The 22,554-nt window shown below is 44.0% G+C and overlaps 1 protein-coding gene and 3 pseudogenes across 1 annotated transcript; 1 reads left to right on the top strand and 3 right to left on the bottom strand.

Moving 5' to 3' along the window:
* Positions 1-305: 305 nt before the first annotated feature.
* F2RL1 (F2R like trypsin receptor 1) lies at positions 306-14,993 on the bottom strand. Its single transcript, XM_024563579.4, has 2 exons — positions 14,773-14,993; positions 306-4,114 (listed from the first exon to the last, which is right to left on the bottom strand). Exons 1-2 carry the CDS (start codon positions 14,852-14,854, stop codon positions 3,000-3,002), a joined length of 1,197 nt encoding a protein of 398 aa, XP_024419347.2. The 5' UTR covers positions 14,855-14,993; the 3' UTR covers positions 306-2,999.
* LOC112307518 (large ribosomal subunit protein P1 pseudogene) lies at positions 6,463-6,787 on the bottom strand (annotated as a pseudogene).
* LOC112307459 (mitochondrial import inner membrane translocase subunit TIM14 pseudogene) lies at positions 6,809-10,312 on the top strand (annotated as a pseudogene).
* Positions 14,994-18,785: 3,792 nt separating the features above from the next.
* On the bottom strand, positions 18,786-22,290 carry LOC112307466 (RING finger and CHY zinc finger domain-containing protein 1 pseudogene; annotated as a pseudogene).
* Between the last annotated feature and the right edge of the window lie 264 nt (positions 22,291-22,554).

Raw genomic sequence — 22,554 nt, forward strand, 5'->3', positions numbered from 1 at the left:
GGATAGCACGAGTCCTGCATAGTGGGACCCAAATCCACATTCATTTTCAAATTGAGCAAACTCTCTTAGTAAATAGAGCCAGCAGAATGCAAAATATTCAAACTCTGAGATGGTTTAGAAAAACCAGACCACAATAATACGGCTAACACCAGAGCAAAGACAACCATGTCCAAGGCGCTTCTATGCTCAGAAACAGGGCTGCTCATACACCCCGTGGGGTGGAATCCAGGTACACCGGGGCTTCATGAGTCACTTCTCCAAGGCATACGATACAAATATAATCAGAAAAGCTTTTGCTTTCACCAAAAACATTTTTCTGTTGTATTTCTCAAATATTTCTTTTACACTTCTTAATGTAGATTCAAAGACTTGGTAAAAATGAACCAAGAAAAACACTTCATCTTCCATAGAGTGATGATTAAATTATGATTACCCGCACATGGAATACTGCCTGGCCATTAAAAATGTGGAAGATCCATACGAACTGATTGAGAAGTTCATATATATAGCACATACATGTAATTACATACACATACATACTCATTCTTATTTTAGTACATTCATTCTTATTTGGAGGATAGCAAAGAAGATATTTTATTTATATATTTTTGTTGTTTGACTTGTTTTGGGCATGCATTATGAAAATGACAATAAAGAAATGGCAGATACCACTGGATCACCCTGTAGAACACCCGCAGGGCCTGTGAGCCACTTGTTTCTGCTCCCTTGTATCCTGCCTGTACCCAGCACATTTGCTTTCTTATAATAGCTCAGTGGGCTGGGTGTCATAGCACAAGGTGAAGGATCGTAGGTTCAATTCCCCGACAGGGCACATGCCTGGGTAGTGGGTCCTGTCCCCAGTTGGGGACGTGTGAGAGGCAACCAGCTGACCCCCACGAGCCTGCTAGGACACTCAAAGCAGACAAAACAAGAAGACAGGCAGGATACAACTGGCACTGAAGTGAAAGGGGGCAGACCAGAAATGAGATCTCAGTAGCAGAGAGAGGGACAACAGCAATAATGCTACATAACACGAGTGCACAAATGTGCCAAACGTTTAATCCTAATAACTCAGTGAGAAAGATCTCATTATCCTCATTTTACAAATGAGGAAACTGAGGCACAGAAGTATTAAGTTAGCAAAACAAAGAAAGGATGGAGTCAGAATGCAGCCCTGCCCGGCAGCTCAGAACTTGCACTCTCGGCCACTAAACTGTACTGCTTTAAAACAAATTAAAAGAATGAGGGTTTCTCTTTTTTCCCCAACAGATTGGTAAAATTAAAAAAAAAACTGATGCATCAAATGTAGATAAGCTTTTCAGGAAACAGCTGCAAATGCACTTTTTGGTAGAGGTATAAATTACTAAAGGCAAGAGTTACCAAAATTTAAAATTTTAAGTAGGTGTCTAATTTCCACCTGGCCATTCCACTTCCAGGAACTCACCTACAGCAACACTCACAAAGAGTTTGCGCACAGGTGTTCAGTGCAGCACCATTTTAATGGGCGCGGGGGGAGCCACGGGAAGGGAAACGACTAAATACATCACATTATATTCAAAATATTGATAGTCTGTATCTTTTATAAATGAAGATCAACCTATAGGTGCAGACATGGAAAGAATTCTGAAATGTAAGTAAATGAAAAGCAAGTATAACAGAGCAATATGTACAATATGGCCCTATTTATGTAAATAAGGAGTGAGAATTACATCACTTCTTCTTAGAAGAATATCTTCTAAGAATTTCTTCTTGGAAGAATCCTGTGCTTCCTTTTTTAAAATTTCTTCCCTCAAACAGATATACATATACACACACACAATTCAGAAATAAGTTGTAAAAAAAGTCATGTTATTTATAAATCATACAATAAAAGAATTATTTCAAAATGTCACAAATACAAGATGTATAAAGTAAGTTTGAAGTCAAGTACCTCTCAGGTATTTTACTGCAAATCACATCTATTTGAACCACATCTATCAAAAAGATGTGGTTCAAATCCAATAATTTCATATTTGATAACAAAGTAACAAAACTGACAATAAATAATTTCTTAAAATAGTAAGTGGTAAATTCTATTTCTACGTGCGAAACTCAGGCTACCTGAAGACTTCGCTGAAGTCAGTAAAAAGTCACAAAATTTGTATTTTCATGTTTAAAATCCTCACTGTATTTTCCTCAAAGTGATAATAATACATATAAAAGTTCAAGATTAATAAAGAAATTGAAAGACCCAGTAAGTCAACAAACCAATTTCATTAAAAGCTGAACATGAAAGAGACACAAAATATTCTGTTTGCTCCTCTCTTTAAAAGTGGAAGCGGCAGCCAGACCCGTGGCTCACAAACCTGGTGCGCGCGAGCGTCACGCAGAGGCTTGTTAGAACGCAGGTCCTGGGCCCTGTTCCCAGACTCGGAGCTCTCATTCCTGAGTCTGCCGAACATGCATTTTCAAACAAGATCTTCCATGATTTCGATGAGTTGGCACAAGAACCCCACTGACCATTTAAATTCTGCTCTCCAATCCTAACTCGATGCCATTGGTTGAAAGCTTGACTCTGGGCAGCTCCTTCACCTCTTCTGTCCTTATCTGCAAGTCAGTCAATTGGACTGATCATCTCTGAGGGCCCCTTAAGCCCTAACAAGACTGTTATTAAGCCCAGATGTACAAGAAATTAGGCTTCAAGCCAAGACCGGTTCTTGCAAGTCACTGGGTTTCCATTTTGGGTTTTTTTTTTTTCCACCTTCTAAAAAGTCTGCTTCTTGCTTCTATAAGTTCCATTTCTAAGAACATCTGAGTAAAGGGATTCTGAGAGTTACATTTATGTGAATTTGGTGGATTTTCCTCATGCAAACAGGGAAGCTTCCAGCAATCCTGAGAGGTGCTGCATATACATGGAATATGAAAAGAGCCACTTGGTTAGGACACAACAGAAATATCTCCATAACATTAAACAAGCTCCAGCTCTTCCTGCGAAACTTCCATGAGAGGAGCTGGAATACTCAATAGGAGGTTTTAATGGTGGTTGAACTTGAAGAGTAAGAGCTGGATTTCCTGGAGAATTTCTTTGATATGAGGGATACTTGCATCCGCTTTACGGTGCGGACGCTTCGACAAAGAAGAGCATTCTTTGCATGATTCCTAAAGTCTTCTGAAACAAAGTAATAGACGAAGGGGTCAATGCAGCTGTTGAGGGTGGAGAGGCAGAGGGCTACGATGTACAGGGCGTAGACGTGGCTCTGGCCCCAGTGTTTAATCATGAAATAGTGTACCACGAGCAGAAGGTTACTAGGAGTGAAGCAGATCAGGTACATGACCAGGACGGTGATGATAAGTTTGATGGCTCGCTTCCTCTTCTTTCCCGAGCTTTCATCAATGGTGGAAGACTGAAGTGTTCTGATCATCAGCACGTAGGCAGAAGCCATGAGGACGGCTGGGAACAGAAAGACTCCAATGGCCAGAGAGAGGAAATAATTGAACATGTCCCCCACCAACACCTCCTTTGGTAAAACATCATGACAGGTTGTGATGTTAAGGGCTGGAATGTAATTGGTCTGCTTCACGATATACAAGGGGATGGTAACCAGCAGAATCAGCAGCCATATCCCCAGGGAGATACCGATGGCAATGTGTGCATTCTTCCTGGTGTGCACCATGGGGTTCACAATGACCCAATACCTCTGCACGCTGAGGCAGGTCATGAAGAGAATGGAGCAGTACATGTTGCCATAGAAAAACCCAATGAGTACTTTGCAAAGAGGCTCCCCGTAAATCCAGTTGTTGCCATGTATGTGATAGGCAATCTTCCAAGGTAACCAGATGATAGAGAGGAGGTCTGCCAAGGCCAGACAGGCCATGTAAACCACAGCAGGGTGCTTCTTCTTTGTTCGGAAAAGAAAGACCCACAGGGCCATGCCATTACTCGGCAAACCCACCACAAATACAGTCATGTAGACAATTGGAAGAAAGACGGTCGTCAGTTTTCCAGTGAGGAGGGAGGCAGAAAACTCATCTACAGAAAAGCTCGGTTCCACTGTAGCTTCTTTCCCAGAGCTGTGAGATGAGCCATTGACCTTGTTACCAATTAGACTTCTTCCTCTGGTGGATCTATTGACGCCTGTGCAAGAAAGACAAGGCAGACAAGGGTCATTACTGAAATCACTGGTCCAGCTATAATGCTCAAATGTTCAAGTAAAAACACTTTAGTTTAGACAAAGATGGAAGGAATACACAGAATGCTTACTGGGGCTCTCCCTGGGTGATTGGATTAGAGGGATTCCCACTGCCTGGTTTTTGTTTCCTTGTTTTGTTTTTCGGCATTTTCTTTAGTCAGAGGGTTGTGGAGTATGCATAGAATATAACATTGATTTCTATGAATCTCAATAAAACTAACTGTATTCAATTTATTTTTACAAAGTGTCTATACTCATTAATTCCTAATTGTTCTTAAAATGGCCATCTCACTCTGGCTGAGATGGGATCCAGCGGGGCCTATCAGTTATTCCTTATCTCAAAACCTGACACAGGATGATCCCCAGGAGCACAAGGGACATTCCCTCTCCAGCCACAAGGACAGCCTCAGCCTCGGCAGGGATTCCCCCACTTCAGTGTGGGCCTCCGGGAGACTTCCCCAACGTGTGTCCTGACTTTCAAGCAAGTTCACATGGCAAGCTTTAACAACATACACTCTCATCTTCATTATTACGAATTAAACTTTAGAAACCACAAATAAATGAGTGACGTGTTCAGTCTACAACCTGCCCCAACCAAGTGTTCCTGGACCTGCAGAAGAAAATGAAGGACAATTTGAGGACACTGAAGAATTCATTTTAATTCTGGAGAAGAGCAGGCCTTTCACCATGCCAAGAAAACAGGGCAAAGTACACCACAGTATTCCAGGGAGGATGTTAAACCTACTCCTGAGTCTATCTGATCGTTTTTACGTTTAGTCGCCACTTTTCCTTGTCTAGCTCTACACCCACATTCAGCAGGTGGAGGGTTAGTAGGTGTGGAGATCAATACTTCACTTTTTACTTAGTGTAGAAGTTGAAGGGTGGCCCCTAAGAGGTGTGTTCATGTCCTAATCCCTAGAATTTGTGATTACCACATTACTTAGAAAGAGGGTTTTTGTAGATGGATGGAAGGATCTTAATGAGATCATCCTGGATTATCTGGGCGGGCCCTAAATCCAATGGCACGTGTCTTTGTTAGAGAAAGGCAGAGGACAGAGAGGTGTGAAAAGGGAGGAGGAGATCAAAACAATGCTGAGAAATAAGCCAACAGCCACCAGAAGCCAGAGCAGGCAAGGGACAGATCCTCCCCCACCTCAGAACCTTCGGAGAGACAACAGCTTGGTTTCAAACTTCTGGCCCCCACAACTGTGAGAGAGCCGAGGTCTGTTGTGGAAGCCACCACTTTCTGGTAGTTTGTTATAGCACAGGAACTAATACATTTAGGACAGACCTACGTCTTGTTCCTATTTCTTTTGTAATTTTTAAAAGGACATAAATTATTTTAAATAAAAATAATAATATTACATGTTACAGTGCTCTTCATATACCTGACTATAACTCATAGTAAGAAACATACTCTGCATAGTAACCTAGTTCCAATACCAATATCCATAATAGAAAGATAAGTTTCACAAAATAATGATTATGCAGGAAACACTGATACTTTCTATTGTGTTCTATTTCATTCTTATAAAAAGCCAGTCACCACCCTCTACACTAATTTCACGAACCGCTTACATGTTTTTCAAAACCCGGTAACATAGTGACTACTTGTGATGTACCCCAAGGGAACAGTACCAACGTATTTACAGATGGGTGAGGTGTCTGTGGAACTTGCCCCAGGCCCCAAAATGGTAAGGGTCCCTCTATAAGATTATGAGTTTCTTTAATTCTAGGGCTGTGTCATAATTCCTTTATGGTCCCCACAGCCCTTGGCACAGCCATGGACATGGATGTTCCGCACACCTGTGATGGACGGAAAAGCTCAGCGAGCCACACCAATGAAGGCAGAAGGGAGAACCAACAGGCACAGCTCTCCACCTATTTCTTTAGGGCCCTGGCCTGGTCAAAACCACACAGACACCAGCAGGCAGTTATAGGAGCTCAGCTCTACAAAATAAACTAGCTGACTACCAGTACACATAACTTTTTTTAAAAAGATTTTATTTATTTTTAGAGAGAGGGGAAGGGAGGGAGGAGAGAACATCATTCAGTTGCCTCTCTAGGACCAAACCCACCACCCAGGCCCACACACCAGGCCTGTGCCCCAGCCAGACGGAGCCAGTGGCCTGGAGCCAGTGGCCTGGAGCCAGTGGCCTGGAGCCAGTGGCCTGGAGCCAGGGGCCTTTCACTTTGCCGACCACGCCCAATGAACTGAGCTGTAGTACTCTGGGCAATGCTAACTTTTTCCCCCAAGATTTCAGCTTTTTATTGAACTTGTTACAAAAGAGCTTTAGTCAAAAAGACCAGAGCCCGTATCATCATTAGACTCCTCAGATTCTTCTTTCTTTGTTGCCACTTTCTTCTCAACAGAGTGGAGGAGCAGTGGTGGAAGGTCAGACCTCCCGCTGGGGCAGGTCCCCCAACCCCTACTTTGCAGACTAGGCTCCTAATGTGTACATTGGCCAGAGCCTTTGTAAACAAGCCTGGCCAGAAAGGTTCAACATTCACACCGCTGCCCTAGTAAGAGCATAGATCTTGTCCTCTGTCACTGTCACCTCATCCTCCAGTAGGATAGGGGCCAAGTGGACGCAGGTGAGCTCCGAGGCGGAGGTCATGGTGCGGGCAAGTGCTGTGGGATGCAGGACCAGTCGCCAGATGCAGTGAGGGCCTCACCCAGTGTGGCCTTAGCTTCTTCGGAAGGACCCAGCACCTTCCTGGCAGCTGGGAAAAAGGGAGCGCTAACGCTTAATAAGGGCTCAACTCTTATCAGGTGTCCGGCATTGCTTTCGACACTTGATATACATTAACTTACTTCACTTTCACAACCTTATGGTGTAGAACCTTATGCTGTTGCAAAGGGCCCAATGTCATTTTGGGACTGTATAAATGTAACTACTCCTTAACTAGGGGCAAGGAGCTCCACATTTGGCTCTTTGAAGGCAACCGCAAGGCTGATGTGGCCCCCGATGAAAATGAGTTTGACACCCCTGGTGTAGGGACTCTTAGTAATCCTCATTTGATAGATGTAGAATCTGAAGCATAAAGAAATTGAGTATCTTTTCCAAGGTGAAACGGTCGTTAGGCAGGAGAGTCAGGATTCGACCCCAGGCAGTCCACTTCTAGAATCTGTGGTTCTAACCTGTACACCACACTGTACCTCTGAGGTCCTGAGGTGCGGGTACATGATGGACTCCATGGAGACCGCCACAACCTGTGCTGACTCCACACGTCTTCTCTAAAAGAAAATTCTAAGTGTAAAAAAAAGAAAGAAAATTCTAACTGGTTTTACCAGTTAAAAACCACCCTTTTTAGGTAAGCGCCTCCTCTAATAATTTACATATTTATTTGTATTAATGTCAACAAGTTCTAGGAGGCTTTCAGAGGTTAAGAGAATCCTGTATATTCTCCACCCATCTCCAAATCGCTTACCACATCTCCAGAGAGGGCTGTGGCGAGGCTGGTGACTAGGAGTAGTGGGTTAGTGTTCTGAGAAACTTGGCATTTGAAGAGCTAGGACATCCCCAGAAACAGCCCACCAGAGACCAACTCAATGATGTTATTCTGCATTTCTGCAAAGCATAGAGCCCCCAAGATTTTAAAATTATCAAAAGGAAAATCCATTTTTTTCCTTCAGTATATCTATTTTGAAAATTATACAACTTGCTTTATAAAATGAAGGAAAATCTCAGCATTGATCGTTCGGTTACTAACGTCACAAAAAATAACAACCAGATATTATGTGCCTAAGGGAAGCAACACCTGTGAAATAAGCTTGCAAACCCCCCAAAATAACAAAAGTTAAATTTGATCCAGCTCCTCTGTCTAACCCCATTTTAATAGAAATAAAGGGGACAATGGAACTATTAAATAATACCACAAGAAGGTACCCAACAAAATCCAGACTGTGGAACCTGCTGCGGGATAAAGGACCTGGTTTCTTCCAAACAAATTACAAGGCAAAAATAAAATAAGAGAAAGAGATGTGGAAGTAAACTTGTAGATTGAAAAATTTAAAGGACATATAACTTTATGTAATACATAGACCTTATTTGGATCCTGATTCAAACAAGCTATTCAATTATGTTTATGACATGTTTAGCCAACTAGAAATTTGAACATTGACTAGACACGCGAATATATTATTGTTAGTGGTTATGTTTGAAAAAGAAATGCCCATCTTTTCTGAATGCATACTTAAATATTTTAAGATTAAATCAGACCTGGATTTACTTCAGCATCACACAATGATTGGGACCGAGGCACTACTGTGGGAATGTAAAGTGGCGCCGCTGCTGTGGGAAAATGCTGTCGATCCCTCAAATGGTTAAACGCAGAGCTGCCCTGGAACCCAGCAATTCCGACTCCTCGGCATATACCCAGACAAGTGAAAACGCACGTCCGCACAAACACTTGGACACGACCATTCGCAGCAGCACTATTCCCAACAGCCCAAACGTGGAAATATCCCAAATGACAATCAACAAGTGAATGGATAAACACAACGTGGTATGCATAAGGTGGACCCTTACTTTACAATAAAGAAGTACTGACACATGCTACCGCATGGAGGAAGCATGAAAAGATTGTGAGAAATGGGAAAAGCCAGTTACAAAGGAACATGTATTACATGATTTCACTTATATTAAATGTCCTGAATAGGCCAGTACATAGGCAAAAAGTAGACGAGTGGTTGCCAGGGGCTGGGGAATGGGGAGATTGGGGGTTCTACATAAGGGGGTGGGTGTTTTGGGAGGAGTAATAAAAGTGTTCTAAAGTTGCCCTGATTAGTGTGGCTCAGTTGGCGTCTTTCCACAAGGTGAAAGGTCTCCAGTTCAATTCTTGGTCAAGGCACATGCCTGGGTTGCAGGTTCAGTCCCCAGTGGGGGCGTGTGCAAGAGACCACCTATCAAGATTTCTCTCTCACATTGATGTTTCTCTCCCTCCCTTCCTCTCTCTCTAGAATCAATAAAAAGAAAAAAAATTCTTAAAAAAAATGGTGACCCCATAAGATAGTAATAGAGCTGAGATAATTCCTACACCTAATGACATCACAGTGCAACGCATCGCTCCTGTGTTTGTGGTGAAGCTGTAAACCAGCCCACTGCCCTGCCGGTTGCACAGAAGTACAGCACACAGAGCTGTGTTCGGTCCCTGCTACTCGGTAACGCTAATAAATGGCTACATTACTAGTTTACGTGTTTAATATGCTACACTGTTTGTAATTTTAGAGCACAGTCTACTTATCAAAGAAGTTTGCTGTGAAACCGTATGCTGGGTTACACCAGCAGCAGCCTTATACATTTTGTTTACTGAGTCTCTTGATTGTGTCATTTTCTCTCCTGCTTGATTTAATCTGGTGTTGTTTTGTACCGTAACGTGCTGTTATAGGTTTGTAGCCTAGGAACAACAGGCTGTATCGGATAGCCCAGGTGTGTAATAGGCTAGGCCATCTAGGTTTATATAAATACCCTCTATGATGTTTGAACAATGACATAATGGCCTGGTGACACATTTCTCAGCAAGTCACCCCATTATTAAATGGTGACTGTAGTTCAATAAATTATGACCTTTATACAACGAATATTCCCCCTATAAAAGTACAGATAGGCCGCCACTGTTGTGTTTCCCTGAGCACCTGTGTCTGGACATTTGTCCCTGCCAGTGGTGGCTGCATTGCTTTCTGGGACAGGTGTGGAATTGGTGGCTGTCAACTCAGGGCTGGGAATAAGCGTGCTATCTGTGGAGGTAGGTAGGGGAGCCAATCGGAGCAGGACCCCGTCCAGTACAGGGTGATCAGCTGGACTGACAATTGCCGCTGTAGGATTTGCAGGCCATTACGTTTTGCAAGCCACGAAGCACATGGAGCCTCAAGTCAAACAAGTTTTTCAAAGTCTACCAAAATCTGCCTTCAGTGGTGGCTATTACAGAGATGGGTCAGAACCCACAATGACAAAATGGGAAGCAGCATTAACACTAGGTGTAAGCTCTACTGTCAATAAAGGAAAAATAAGAGATGCTCATCTATGATTTATGCTTTTAAATTACCTGTACAAGGGAGGATCTCCTTATATAGCAGCAAAATCAATGAAGCTAAAGATTTACTAGAAGGTCAAGCAAGAAAAGATGAAGTAAATGTATGATGAATTTTAAGTTACTAGTTTATGAGTACCAGTTTTTTAAATAATAAAATGCCTCTAAGCTATACATTTTAAAAATAATTTAGCACAGACTAAATCAAAGCCTTGATATAAGTTTCCTGTTTAAATTTGAGGATTTTAAATCAGATTATAGAATATTTAGAGATTAATGCTCAATAATTATGGATAAATACATACCATTTAAATGGGAATGTTGTTCATTATTTATTCAGCAAATTATTTGGAACCTATTTCAAGGCAAAGCCGACATGACAATATCTCTGCTTTTAAGGAACCACAATCTAATGGGAGACTGATAAACTGGTAGTTAAAATACAGTGTGATAAATATTATGATGGAATTAGTCCAGATTCTTCTCACTGGGAAGAAAGGCCGTCAAGACAAAGAGAGCTAGCTGGCTCAATTGCTTGGACCTTGAATTTAAACATGAATCTAGCTCCTGAAACACCAATTCAAAAGAACTCATGCACCCATGTGTTCACAGCAGCACTATATACAAAAGCCGAGTATTGGAAACAGGCCCAAGTGCCAATCAGTAGACGAATGGATTGTTTACATAATGGAATACTACACAGCAGAAATAAAGGAATCCCTACCCTTTGCAACAGCAGTGATGGAACTGGACAGCATTATGCTAAGTGAAATAAACCAGTTGGTGAAAGACAAATACCGTATGATCTCACTTGTAAGAGGAGTCTAATGAACAAAATAAACTAACGAGCAGAACAGAACCGGAGCATGGAAACAGAAAGACTGGCAGCCACCAGAAGAAAGGGGGGAGGGAAAGAATGATAGAAAGAAAGCAAAGGTATTAGTCAAAGAACATGTATGAAAGACCTATGGTCAAGGACAAGGGACAGGGATGGAGTATAGGGGGCAAGGCAGGATAGAGGAGGGCAAAGGGGAAGAATTGGGAAAACTGTAATAGAATAAACAAGAACAATAAAACAAAAAAAAAGTGAATTTAGCCTCAACTTTGACCTAAGAAATTGATCTAGGTTTGTGTATCACACTGACATAATTCAGACTTGTACATTAAAAACGTGATTTAAAAAAAAGTATGCACCCTGGCTGGTGTGACTCAGTGGATTGAGTGCCAGCCTGTGGACTGAAAGGTTGGTGGTTTGATTCCTGGTCAGGGCACACGCCTGGGTTGTGGACCAGCTCCCTTGGGGGGGACCTGCAAGAGGCACCAATGGATGTTTCTCTTTCACATCCATGTTTCTCTCCCTCTCTTTCTCCTTCCTTTCCCCTCTCTCTAAAAATACATAATTTTTTTAAAAAGCATGGACAGATTTCTACACACTGACCATTACTAGATTTATTCGGTGAAATAAATTATAGGACAGCACGTATATCATCTTTTTATTGTTACAGAATACGTATTTGTGTAGAGAGGTCTGTGGGAAGAGGAGAGATTTGGGGATTTTCACTTTTTTTTAACCCTTCTGATTTGTATAATTTTGAAAAAAAAATGTGTATAAAACTTTTAACTTTCCAAGCACTTATTTTTGTTATTTTAAGCACTTCTCACTGAACCACGGATAAAGTGAGTACTTCATTGGTGTTAACCCTCCTCTTGTATCCTTTTCCCTCCTATCTCTTTACCCCAAATCTTTTGTTCCCAAACTTTGGGAGCAGAGACTGAAAAAGAAAAAGCTTTGGTTGCCCAAGTACCTCTTCCTAGGTAGGTAGGTGCACTTCAGTAAATTCTTACGTGTTCTTTCAGGGTGAGCTCTTTTCATCTCAACACCTGCCCAGCTAATGAAACCTCAAGAAAGTCAAACACCAACTTCACTAAAACATCACCTATCAAGGTTAACTACTAACTAGAAGGCAACCCAGGAAATCAACACAAATTTAAAATCCCATCTTCACGTTCAGTATAGCGTTCTCTCTCATTACAATACATTGGAAATACCCCATGTGTCTAACAACAGAGGGCTAATTTAAAAAGTACGACACATAAATTCGCCTACATTTTAGAGCCCTTAAAAATGTTCTACAATTACTAACATGCTACTGGTGTTTATATAATCCCAGACTTGTACAAAAGGATTTTTGTACAAGAATACATATTTTTTGCATAGATGCATGAAAGCATGGGAATGGACCTGCACCAAAACGTGAGCAGTGGTTCCTTGGATACCGAAGGTGACTTAATTGAAATCTCCCTTTCCCCCCCCTCATTTTTACTCTACAGTGATTACATATTACATGTATCGTTAAAAATCAATAACAAAGAGAACGGAAGTTTCAGTTTCCAAAAGAACAGTAGAATGACTGCCATAGGGGACCTCCCAGGCTGGTGATATGGCAGAGACCAGTAAGTGACTGAAAGAAGCCAATTGAAATGCCCAACTGCCATCAACCTCCCAGGTCACTCTGGGCAAGTCCCTTCACTTCATTCTTCATTTACTATTTACTGAGGTCCTTCATTTAGGTAATGACTGTGCTGAGCCACGGCAACAGAGATGACGACAGGGTCCCTGGCCTCCAAGAGTTCACAATCCAGTGTAATCCAGATTAAACATATTTACACAAATAACTATCAATTACTGTTGTGATAGGAAAGAAGGGAAGCCTGGTGGAGTATTTTCCTTGCACCCCGGCTAGGCTCCGCCCCCCCCCCCAAGTCAGTGGGCTGCATCTGTAAAATAAGGTTGTATTCTAGGCTGAGTTTCCTCCCATGAGGCAGTCCTTTGGGAAGAATATCAAGGCTGTTATCTGTCCTGCAGCAAACTGAGGAGCACTCAGAAGGGTCAACTAAAAGGGGCTGAGCAAAGGCATGGGCTGAGGGGCAGGAAAACATTGGCGATACTCTGTTTCTTAATCAAAATCAATTCGTTTTCAAGTTGGGAGGAAAGTTACCCTACAATGGGATAAAAGTATGCAGAGGAAAAAGAAAACACCCAAAGTGCAATATTAAATAGTTCTGGTTAACAAGTAACTGGATTTTTTAATTCTTTTCAATTAACTTCACCTTATGCTCCAGGAATGCCCCAGTCCCAGGCCAGACACTTCGCAAACAGGAACTAACCGGCGCGCAGTGCAAGCTTCCCACAGGACCAGTCTGAGTCATAAAAGCACTGAATCGCCCGAACCCACACGTTTTCCCAAAATGTTGGCACATTCGAAATTTAGCTCCTGAATTTTAAGTTTCTAACTTTAAAAGATAAAGGTAAATGGAGAAGTGTTCATCATTTTCAATACTTCTGAAAATGAATAAATGCGGACCATAAAATGTATACAGCGGTGCAGTTTTCCAGTACACACCACAATGTGCTTTTCTGTAACGCCAGAGCTGAAAGAATCACCTTCTTCAACCTACTTCAAATTCAGTGATTTGTTCTTTTCCAATGTCTTTATGAAAAGGATAAAAGTGAGACACTGTTACAGCAGTGTCCTTTACAGCAGGTCCGCAAATTTCCCAGGGGAATAAAAACCTCCCGTAGAAGGCTCCCGGGTCAGCCCCAAACAGCGGGGGTCGGTTAGCATCAAGATAGCGCGTCCCCCCCCACATTCTCTGAGGCCTGCTCAGCCCGGGAGATTCCACCCCCAGCAGGACAACTGGAGCTCACCCAAGGCAGCACCCCCGCGGAACCCGGCAGACGCGAAAAATGTGGCACCTGAGCACCACCCTAGTGAGCTCTCAGGCTGTTGGGTTCCTGGGGTTGGCAGCCTCCGACCTGAGTGGCAGCCAGTGTAAGCTAGGTGTGGCGTGCCAGGGCCCGCAAAGCCAAGGCCCCGAGGTCACTTGGCCGAATAAAGGCAAGGTTCAAGGAGTTCCATTCGTAAATCTGCGTGACGCCCAACTGGCTCAACAAACTTGAAGCTGAGCGCTGGTTACACGGGGAACCTGCGGGGCCCGGCCCTGACTTCCATGTCCCCCGTGCCAGAGCAGCCGTGCCAGAGCAGCTGCGGGCCCCGGGGGGTCTGAACGCCGATCCCAAAGAGCGGGCCGCGGGTTGGGGGGGGGGGGGGGGCTCCAAAGGCCGAAGGAGTTGCAAAAAAACAAAAAAGTGAAGTAGAAGGTTCTAGGCCGCGGCTCCTACTCACTCCACCCCACCCTGGGCCACCAACTCACTAACTCCAGGGGTCCCATGGGACCAGCCCGGAGGAAGTTGCCAGGGTGCGCGAAAAGCTCCTTAATGACTTAGTGTTTGCAAAGAAGACAACCCATGGGAAGGGAGGCTGAGCCCTCCGGGGACCCTTTAGACTCCAGCACTCCATTCCCTACCCTCTCCGGGCTGTCCCATTCTGCTGCTCTCGGGGCACTGGGACCCCATCAAAGCCACCGAGACGAGACTGCCGGACGTAGGGGAGGTGGTTGGCGGCAGAGGAACACCCTTCGCGCACCTGTCCCGCTTCCAACACCTACCCATGGTGCCCCGGACCCCGGCTCCTTAGAGGCAGGAGCCCTTCTCGGCCAAGCTGCTCACCTAGGATGGTGTGATTGCAGAAGGCAGAGGCCGCCAGGAGGATGGTGCCCCCCAGCAGCCACACCGCGCTCGGCCTTCGCATCCTTCCACAGTCCCGTCGCCCAGCGGGCGGGGAATTCGCCGCCACGGACTCGAGGATCAGACCTCCACTCGCTGCTCGGAGGGAAAGCCACCCTCTCACCTGCTTCTAATTGTAGCCTCTGCGCTCCTCCCCAGAGCCGGGTAAGTTTCAGTGAAACCTTAGCTGCTCGCAGCACCTGAGGGAAGCCCCGCCCCTTGGCCCCGCCCCTGAGCTCGTCCAGTGCCCGGGCCCCGCCCGCACCCCGCTGGCTGCTCTCTAACCCCCAACCTGTTTCACTCCCCCCAGCGCCGCGCCCCGGCGCCCCCGGGAGCGCTCCCGGCTCCAGGTGCCCCAGCCACGGTGCCTCGACTGCCCGCGGCGCCCGCGGGCCAGGTCGGCCGAGTGAAGTGGCCTTATTGGAATGCAAATAGAAGGAACGCTGGGACCGACGATTCCTCCAGGCCTGGGCAACGCCCAAAACTGCCTTTAACCTTTAATAACTCTTGAGGAGATTGTGTGTTCCATCTTCCTCCCTCCCCTTTCCTAAATGGCAAAAAGCCAAGACCCGAGCTCACTGCAGTGATCGTCAGTGATTGGTAGAGGCTTCCCGGAGTGGGCACTTTGGATGAAGGGTGCGTTTTTAAACTTCAGAGGCAAAATGGACCGTTGCGGACACCAACGACAGCGGTGCGGAGCAGGAAGGTTCCCAGACGGTGAAGTCAGGGATCTGGAATGAGGTTTCCTTCTGCTGTTAACTAGCTGTGGCTTCCAACAAACCTCTTCACCCCCTTCAAGGCCCATTTCCTTGTCCAGGAGGTGGAGGGAGAGAACACACTTGGAACAGCTACTTTAAGTGCTAAGAGCTAAATGACTTCAGCGTTCTGTCTAGTTTAATCCCCACAACAGCCCGTGCAATAAATGTGATTATTATTCCATTTTACAGACAAGGAAATGGAGCTTAGAAAGGTTGGATAAGGTAGCCCAAGGTTACGAATTTTATAGTCACAGGTAGTAAATATCCAGCACGTTTAAACTCCAGTCTACGCCTACCACTTTCTTCCATTAGTGCGCTATTCATGCTTCCACCAGCGTCTCTTCCACGTGGGAATCCCATAGTCCAAACAAACATGTAAGCAGGTAGAGGGGTGGGGAGAGGAGTGTAAGATTGGTGATTGGTGCACAAGGCCTTCATCATATTGGTAATGTCTTACTTTTTTACTTGCTTTAAAAAATAAAGTTTCCGTTATCCCTTTATACTACTGGGTAGTGGAGGAGCAGAAAAGAGAAAGGTGGAAGCCACAGTGGGAGGCTGATTTTGCTTCAATGGAGAAAGATCTCTAACAAGTCCCATGGCCCCAGTCCTGAGGGCTGCCTGGTGGGGCGGAGGGTCACATCACTGCTTGGCTTGCAGCAAAGCACCAGGGCATCTGTCCAGCACGTGAGAGGAGTTCCCTCCCTGGTTCAGAGGCCAGACTGGGTGAGTCCAGATAGCCTCATAAGGGGCTTGAACCTCAAGAGTACATGGTCCTCCCTAGAAAACCAAAGTTGGGTGAGGCAGTTGCCTGTGACCATCATTAATTTTTGAACAACCATTAACTGAATGGTCACAGTCTTAGGCCCGTGAGTGTGAAGATTGGAGCTTACATCTGATAAAGGCCCTGTGTCCTGTGTGTGATCTCTCACTAAACCCACCATAAGGCCAATTAATAAAACTAATGTGGGTTTCAGATAATTCAAGTGGACAAAATGTACAAAATGTCATGTTAGCCAGTTGTTTAACCATATCCCCAATAATACGTTTCCCCAAAGTTACCTCTTCCCTCTCCCCTGACTGAGGAGCTCACAAGAGGAGGGAAACAAATAGTTGAAAACAAAGAGAAGCAAATGGCCTTGAACATGTGATGAAAGTGGAATAACGGCTCCCTGAATAGCGGAAATGGACTGCCTCCATCACACACACACAGGCGAGAATGGCCAGGGAAGGCTGTCCAGTGAATGAGCCTATTCTTTTTAGTGGCTGCCTTTCACTAGTCCCACCCCTTGGGAATCTCTCATTGCTCTATCTCCAGTGAGTTCTTTTGGGAATGTGGGGAGAGCTTAGCCTTTGAGATCATGTAACCCTGTGAGCAAATTCAGGCTTCCTCCCTTACTAACATCTGTGTGACTTTGGAGAAATTACTTACCTCTCTATGCTTTAGGTTCCTTACCTACAAAATGGGGTTTTGCCTCAGCCTCTGCCCTCTTTTCCTCCCAGGAAAAGTTAACTTCTAGAAGCAGCACTGGAGACTTCCTCATCCTGTCCCGGGGGTGATCAGGTGGGGATCAGTTTCCTCCTGAGAGTCAATCCCTGTGATGTCCCCTTAATCTTTCCAACCCTCCTTTTCATCATCTGTGATCTATTACTATTACATCTAAAATCTGGGGATAATCACAGTGCTTTTCCCATAGGGTGGCTGTGAGGATTTATGTTACTCTAAATGCCTGTTAAAATGCTTCTTAGCACAATTCCTGGTATATAAGTACTCAAGAAATGATACCTACTATAAAATGACTCCCTCGAGGGGGAACCTTCCTATTTTCAGGGAACAATGCATCAAGACCTAGCTGTTTTGGGCTGAAATTTTCACTGGTATTTTAGATCAAATTTCCCAAGAAAATATGTTTTTGAACAATGCTACGAGTTAATTATCTTAAGAATGACCATATTGCCCTGACCTTGACTGGTGTGGCTCAGCTGGTTGGGCATCATTCTGCAAAGCAGAAGGTCACCAGTGTGAATACCAGTCAGGACATGTACTTGGGTTGCAAGTTTGGCCCATGGTCAGGGTGCATAGGAGAGGCAACCAATCAATGTCTCTCTCTCTCTCAACATTGTTCCTGAATTAAGAGGTATATTTAATTCTAATACATGAGGCCAAAAAGTATTACAAAATCAGAGATCTTGCCAGGAATATTCTGTGCCCTTTCTACTCATCTACCTACTTTCAAGAGTTTAGGAGAGAAAGAATCCACCCACTTACTGCAAAGACAACCTCTGCATACATAAAGAAAGACAAGGGGAAAGAATGGACCTCCATAAGGGCAGGAAATTTTGTCTATACTGTTCCCTGTTGTCTCTACAGCACCTAGAACCTTGTCTAGCACAAAGTAGTTGCTCACTAAATACTTACTAGCTGAATAAATTATTCTTTGAAGAAATAATTGTTGGGCAATCAAAACAAAACTATTTTCAATGTTGATGGTTTTCTTAAGGCTTGGAAGAGTTCTATTATTTTATATTTTTCCCAACTACTCTTATGAAAGAATACCTCAAAAAAAGAAAGAAAGATGTATTTCTTTACATTATAATATTGTATTGTCCTAATTGAGCCAAAAACAGATAGCCTTGGAAAAAACTTTCTATAAAACACTGTTTCAATCAAATTTTATTAGCAGTTATGTCAAAATTCACATTTAAAGATCCAAAGGACTGACTATCTTAGGAAATTCTAAAGCATATATAATTAGATTTCAACAGTAGATAGAACATAACTTTATTATAGCACAGCTCTTAAACAGTCAGGAATAATACTGAGAACTAAGTACAGTTCTATCAAACCAGAAATGAATTCTGCATGCACAGTGCTACTTAAAGCAAAGTTCCATGAAAGTATAACACATTTCTATGGATGTGAATTTCAGTGGCAACATCATTGGCTTCCAGACGATGGACACTAAAGGAATTTTCAATCAAACCACAAGCTCAGGGGCTTTCGTTAAATATAGAGCAGTGACAATTCTGTAAAGAGACCGACCCCGAATCCCTGAGTATTTACAATATGACTTTATGCTGCGACACTAGTGCAAAACCTATCAACTCTAGCACATAGATTTGGACGCATGATGACAGTAGGGCACTAAAGATAACCTTTACTGTCAGAAATGCTGAGTTTTCCAGGGCAGCGCAGACTGGTCATTGCTGATCTAGTGAAATTCTACTGCCTCCAGCTTGAGCAGTGTCAGGATGCACAAGCATTACACTTCATGCCCAGCATATGGAACCGGACCGCAGATCTTCCACTGCAGTCATGGCAGAGAGCATCCGCAGTCGCGTGCTGATACTCTGACGGCGTAGGGGTCTGTGCGCCCTCAGCGCCCAGATGTCTCCAGCATGCAGTCGTGTCTACAGCGGAGTGCATACGTAGTGGACCTCTGTAGCCTTCTTTCAACATTTCTTCATAACACGTTCTATGTAAAAGACGTCCAGATGGCAGGACATGGGCAATGCAAGATGTGGGAACGTCCTCCAAATATATTGGACTGTTCTGCTGAGAAACATTTTCACTATACTTATGTTTTCCTTGGAGATTCACAGCTAGGCATAAGTTACATTTCAAACAGTGAGAAAAATCTTCCTTTGAACCAATCCTACAGATTCCATGTTTTTCCCAATGATACTGCTTCTTGTCTTTGTCAAACAGATGGCATATACTGCGATAATATTCTCCAAACAATGTGCCACAGTCTTCACAGGGCTATTGGGCATGTTGCATTTTCCACAGGTCAGCACGGCACTCCCTTTACTTTACAGCACTCTAGCTGGCGGTCTTCCTTGTTGTCGTGACACAAAGGGCAAGTATACAACTTGTCACAGCAAGGTGCCCTTGGAGACACGCTGTGCCATAATGCCCTGGGTCTTGGGCACCATCTTCCTACACCAAGGCCTCCCTCTCCTCTACCTCCCCCATATCCAAGGACGAAAACCACGCCCAGGGAAGCAGCGTTGCCCTAGGACACCCCCTCCCGGATGGACACCCAATGTTTCTCTCTCACATCGATGTCCCCCCCCTTCCTCTTTCCCTGCCCTTTCTCTAAAAATAAATAAATAAAAATTATTTTTTAAAAAAGAATGACTATAACCCAGCAGTCTGACTATATGATCTACATCCAGTGGTTCGCAGATGTTTTCCTGTGACTTTTGGACTACGAGATTTATTCTTTAGATATTGATGACTCCTTTGCCCCAAAGGGTTTGGAGTTTTCGATGCTTCTGTTATAGTGTACAGCAAAATCACCACCGGCGATTCCAGATATCCTGGCTTCCAGGAACTGGGAACTTTGTGCAGTTTCCCATACTCTACAATTCTAAGGAACTCAAGTAGGGACTGGCGCAGGCCAGACACTGAGGGAAAAGCCACTTCATTCTATCAGTTCTACAATCACTTATCAAACTCCTCTGGAGAAACAATGATATGGTTCCTGCACTCTTGGTCCTGGTCAAATACTGATGGAGAAAAAGTTACACTCATTCACTCACCAATTCATTGAACAAACATTCTGGACAAGGTTAGCCGTGACCTTTACGTGGTCAATCCTTTGGTCCAATCTCAGTCTTCACGTTACTCAATCTGACTGTGGAATTTGACACAACTGATCTCTCCTCTTCACTCGGCTTCCAGGATCACTCTTGTCTTGATTCTCCTCTCACCTCACTGGCAACTCAGAATGGGTTCTTTTCTGGTTCCCACTAAGAGACTTCCATACTCTGGAGTGCCCCTGGGTTTGTCCTTGAACTTCTTTTCAATATATACCCATCTCCTGCAGTTTTAAATAAATCTATATGCCGAGAGCTCCCAAGTTTGTAATTCTGTCCCGGATTTCTCCATTCCAGACACATAACATCCATTCAGCCACTCAACATCTGCACTTGAACGTGACTGTAATCACACCAGGCATAAGTCCAAAACTAAATTGCAGATCACACCGCCCTTCTCACAGTCTCCTCATCTCCTGAAGTAGCAACTCAATCCTTGTAGTGACTCAAATAAAAAACCTTGGAGTTATCCTTGACCTATATTCCACAACTGATTCATCAACAAATCCTACCTTAAAAATATATCCCAAATACTACCTTGGTCTAAATAACTATTATCTTTTGCCAAAATTATGACAATAAATTTGTAACTTGTCTCCCTCATTTTGCCCATAACCTTTACACAGCCTTCTCTCAACATAGAGGTCAGAGTGAACCTATGTATCAGATCACTTCCTTGCTTAAAATACAGAAGTAACTCCCCACTTCCCTCTTAGTTCAAACCAAGGTCTGTCGAAGGTTTATACATCCCGAACTGCTACCCATAAACACACACACACACACACACACACAACCTTCTTGACTTCATCTCCTCCATTCCCATAACTCATTCCGCTGCAGCCATACACACCCCCTGTCATTCTTTTGTACCTGCTGTTCTTTGCCAGGAATGTTTTTACCTCAAACACCTGCATAGTTTCAGTCCTCACTTCCTTCAGGTATTTACTAAAATGCTATCTTCTCAGTGGCCTTATTTAAATAGAATGCCTTATTTAAGAATGCCTTATTTAAAATTATACTCCCACCCTATTCTCCTCATCCTCATTCCATGCTTTATTTTCCTTTTAGCATGTATCACTGGAATTGATATCCTACATGTATTAATTTATTATCTAGCTCCCCCATGGAAGGTAAATGTCTAAAACACTGCAAAAGTCGACCTTTAAAATGTAGAGGACAGAATTTTAAATCTGTTCACTGCTATGTTTCTAGAACAGTATCTAGCATGTAGAATGAGCTAGAATCTAGAATTGCAAAGATCAGTATCTGCCTTCACTGAGTTGATGGTCAAACGTGGAGATGTGAAACAGACAAGCATTGGGCAGCTGGGGTGGGGAGTAGGCGGGGAGGCAGGTTGTCAGTAAGCAACGCACCTTTGAATGGCTGTGCACACACAGAGAAAAAATCACTAGAGCAGGCAGAAATGGCTTCCTAAAGCAGGGGGGCATCTGACGAGGGCTTTGGATAGTGAATACTTCACCAGGCATATTATTTAAGGTAGGGCTAGATGCCATAACAGATAAATCTCCAGATCTCAGTGGTTCACTGAAATAGATGTTTATTTCTTACTCAAAGCCAAACACCAAGGCTGTGTTTAGTGGGAGGCTCTTCTCCACGTGAGGATAAATGAGCTTCTCCCATCTCAGGACTCTGCCTTCTTCACCTCATGGCAGAAGCAAAAGGACGTGAAGGAATGTGTGTGTAACGTGTCCACAGACCTGGCCTGAAGCGGTGCACAATCAGCTCTCTGGTCCAGTGAGCAGAAGTCAGTCACGTGGCCACAGCTCACTGAAAGGGAGGCTGTCTGCCCAGAAGGAAGAGGAAAGGAGCTCAGTGGACAGCTAACTGGTCTCTGATGTTCCAGGTACAAAGGGTAGGGACAGACCCCTCACCCTGTAGAAAGAACAGTATGAAAGTGTGGTGTGTTTGGGGAGCACTTGGATGGAAACCCAGACTACAATGAAGGACAGTGGCTAAGGATAAAGCTAGAAAGATAGGCAGGACTTACCTATGAAGGGCTTGTGTTTACCATGGAGGACACTTCGATCCTGAGGGCATTGAAGGTTGAATCAACAATACTGGACTCTACCTTCACATCGCTCATATTGGCAGGTCTTTCTAGGATACACACACACACACACACGCGCGCGCGCGCGTTAAAAGAGTAAATCAGGGAGGAGTCGTAGGTGGAAGACACAGAGGAGAAAAATGGGAAGAGAAGAGGGATACACTTTTACAAGTGCTGCCTAAGTGAGTGTATCAGCCTCAGCGATCCACCCTTCCCACCTTTTTAATCACCCTGTGGCATAAGGACTATTCTCTGTACCTCGCCCCCATCATGTGCTTATTGCATTAAGCAATCACTGGC

Source organism: Desmodus rotundus, chromosome 1, assembly GCF_022682495.2.
Source record: "Desmodus rotundus isolate HL8 chromosome 1, HLdesRot8A.1, whole genome shotgun sequence".
Classification (NCBI taxonomy): Eukaryota; Metazoa; Chordata; class Mammalia; order Chiroptera; family Phyllostomidae; genus Desmodus; species Desmodus rotundus.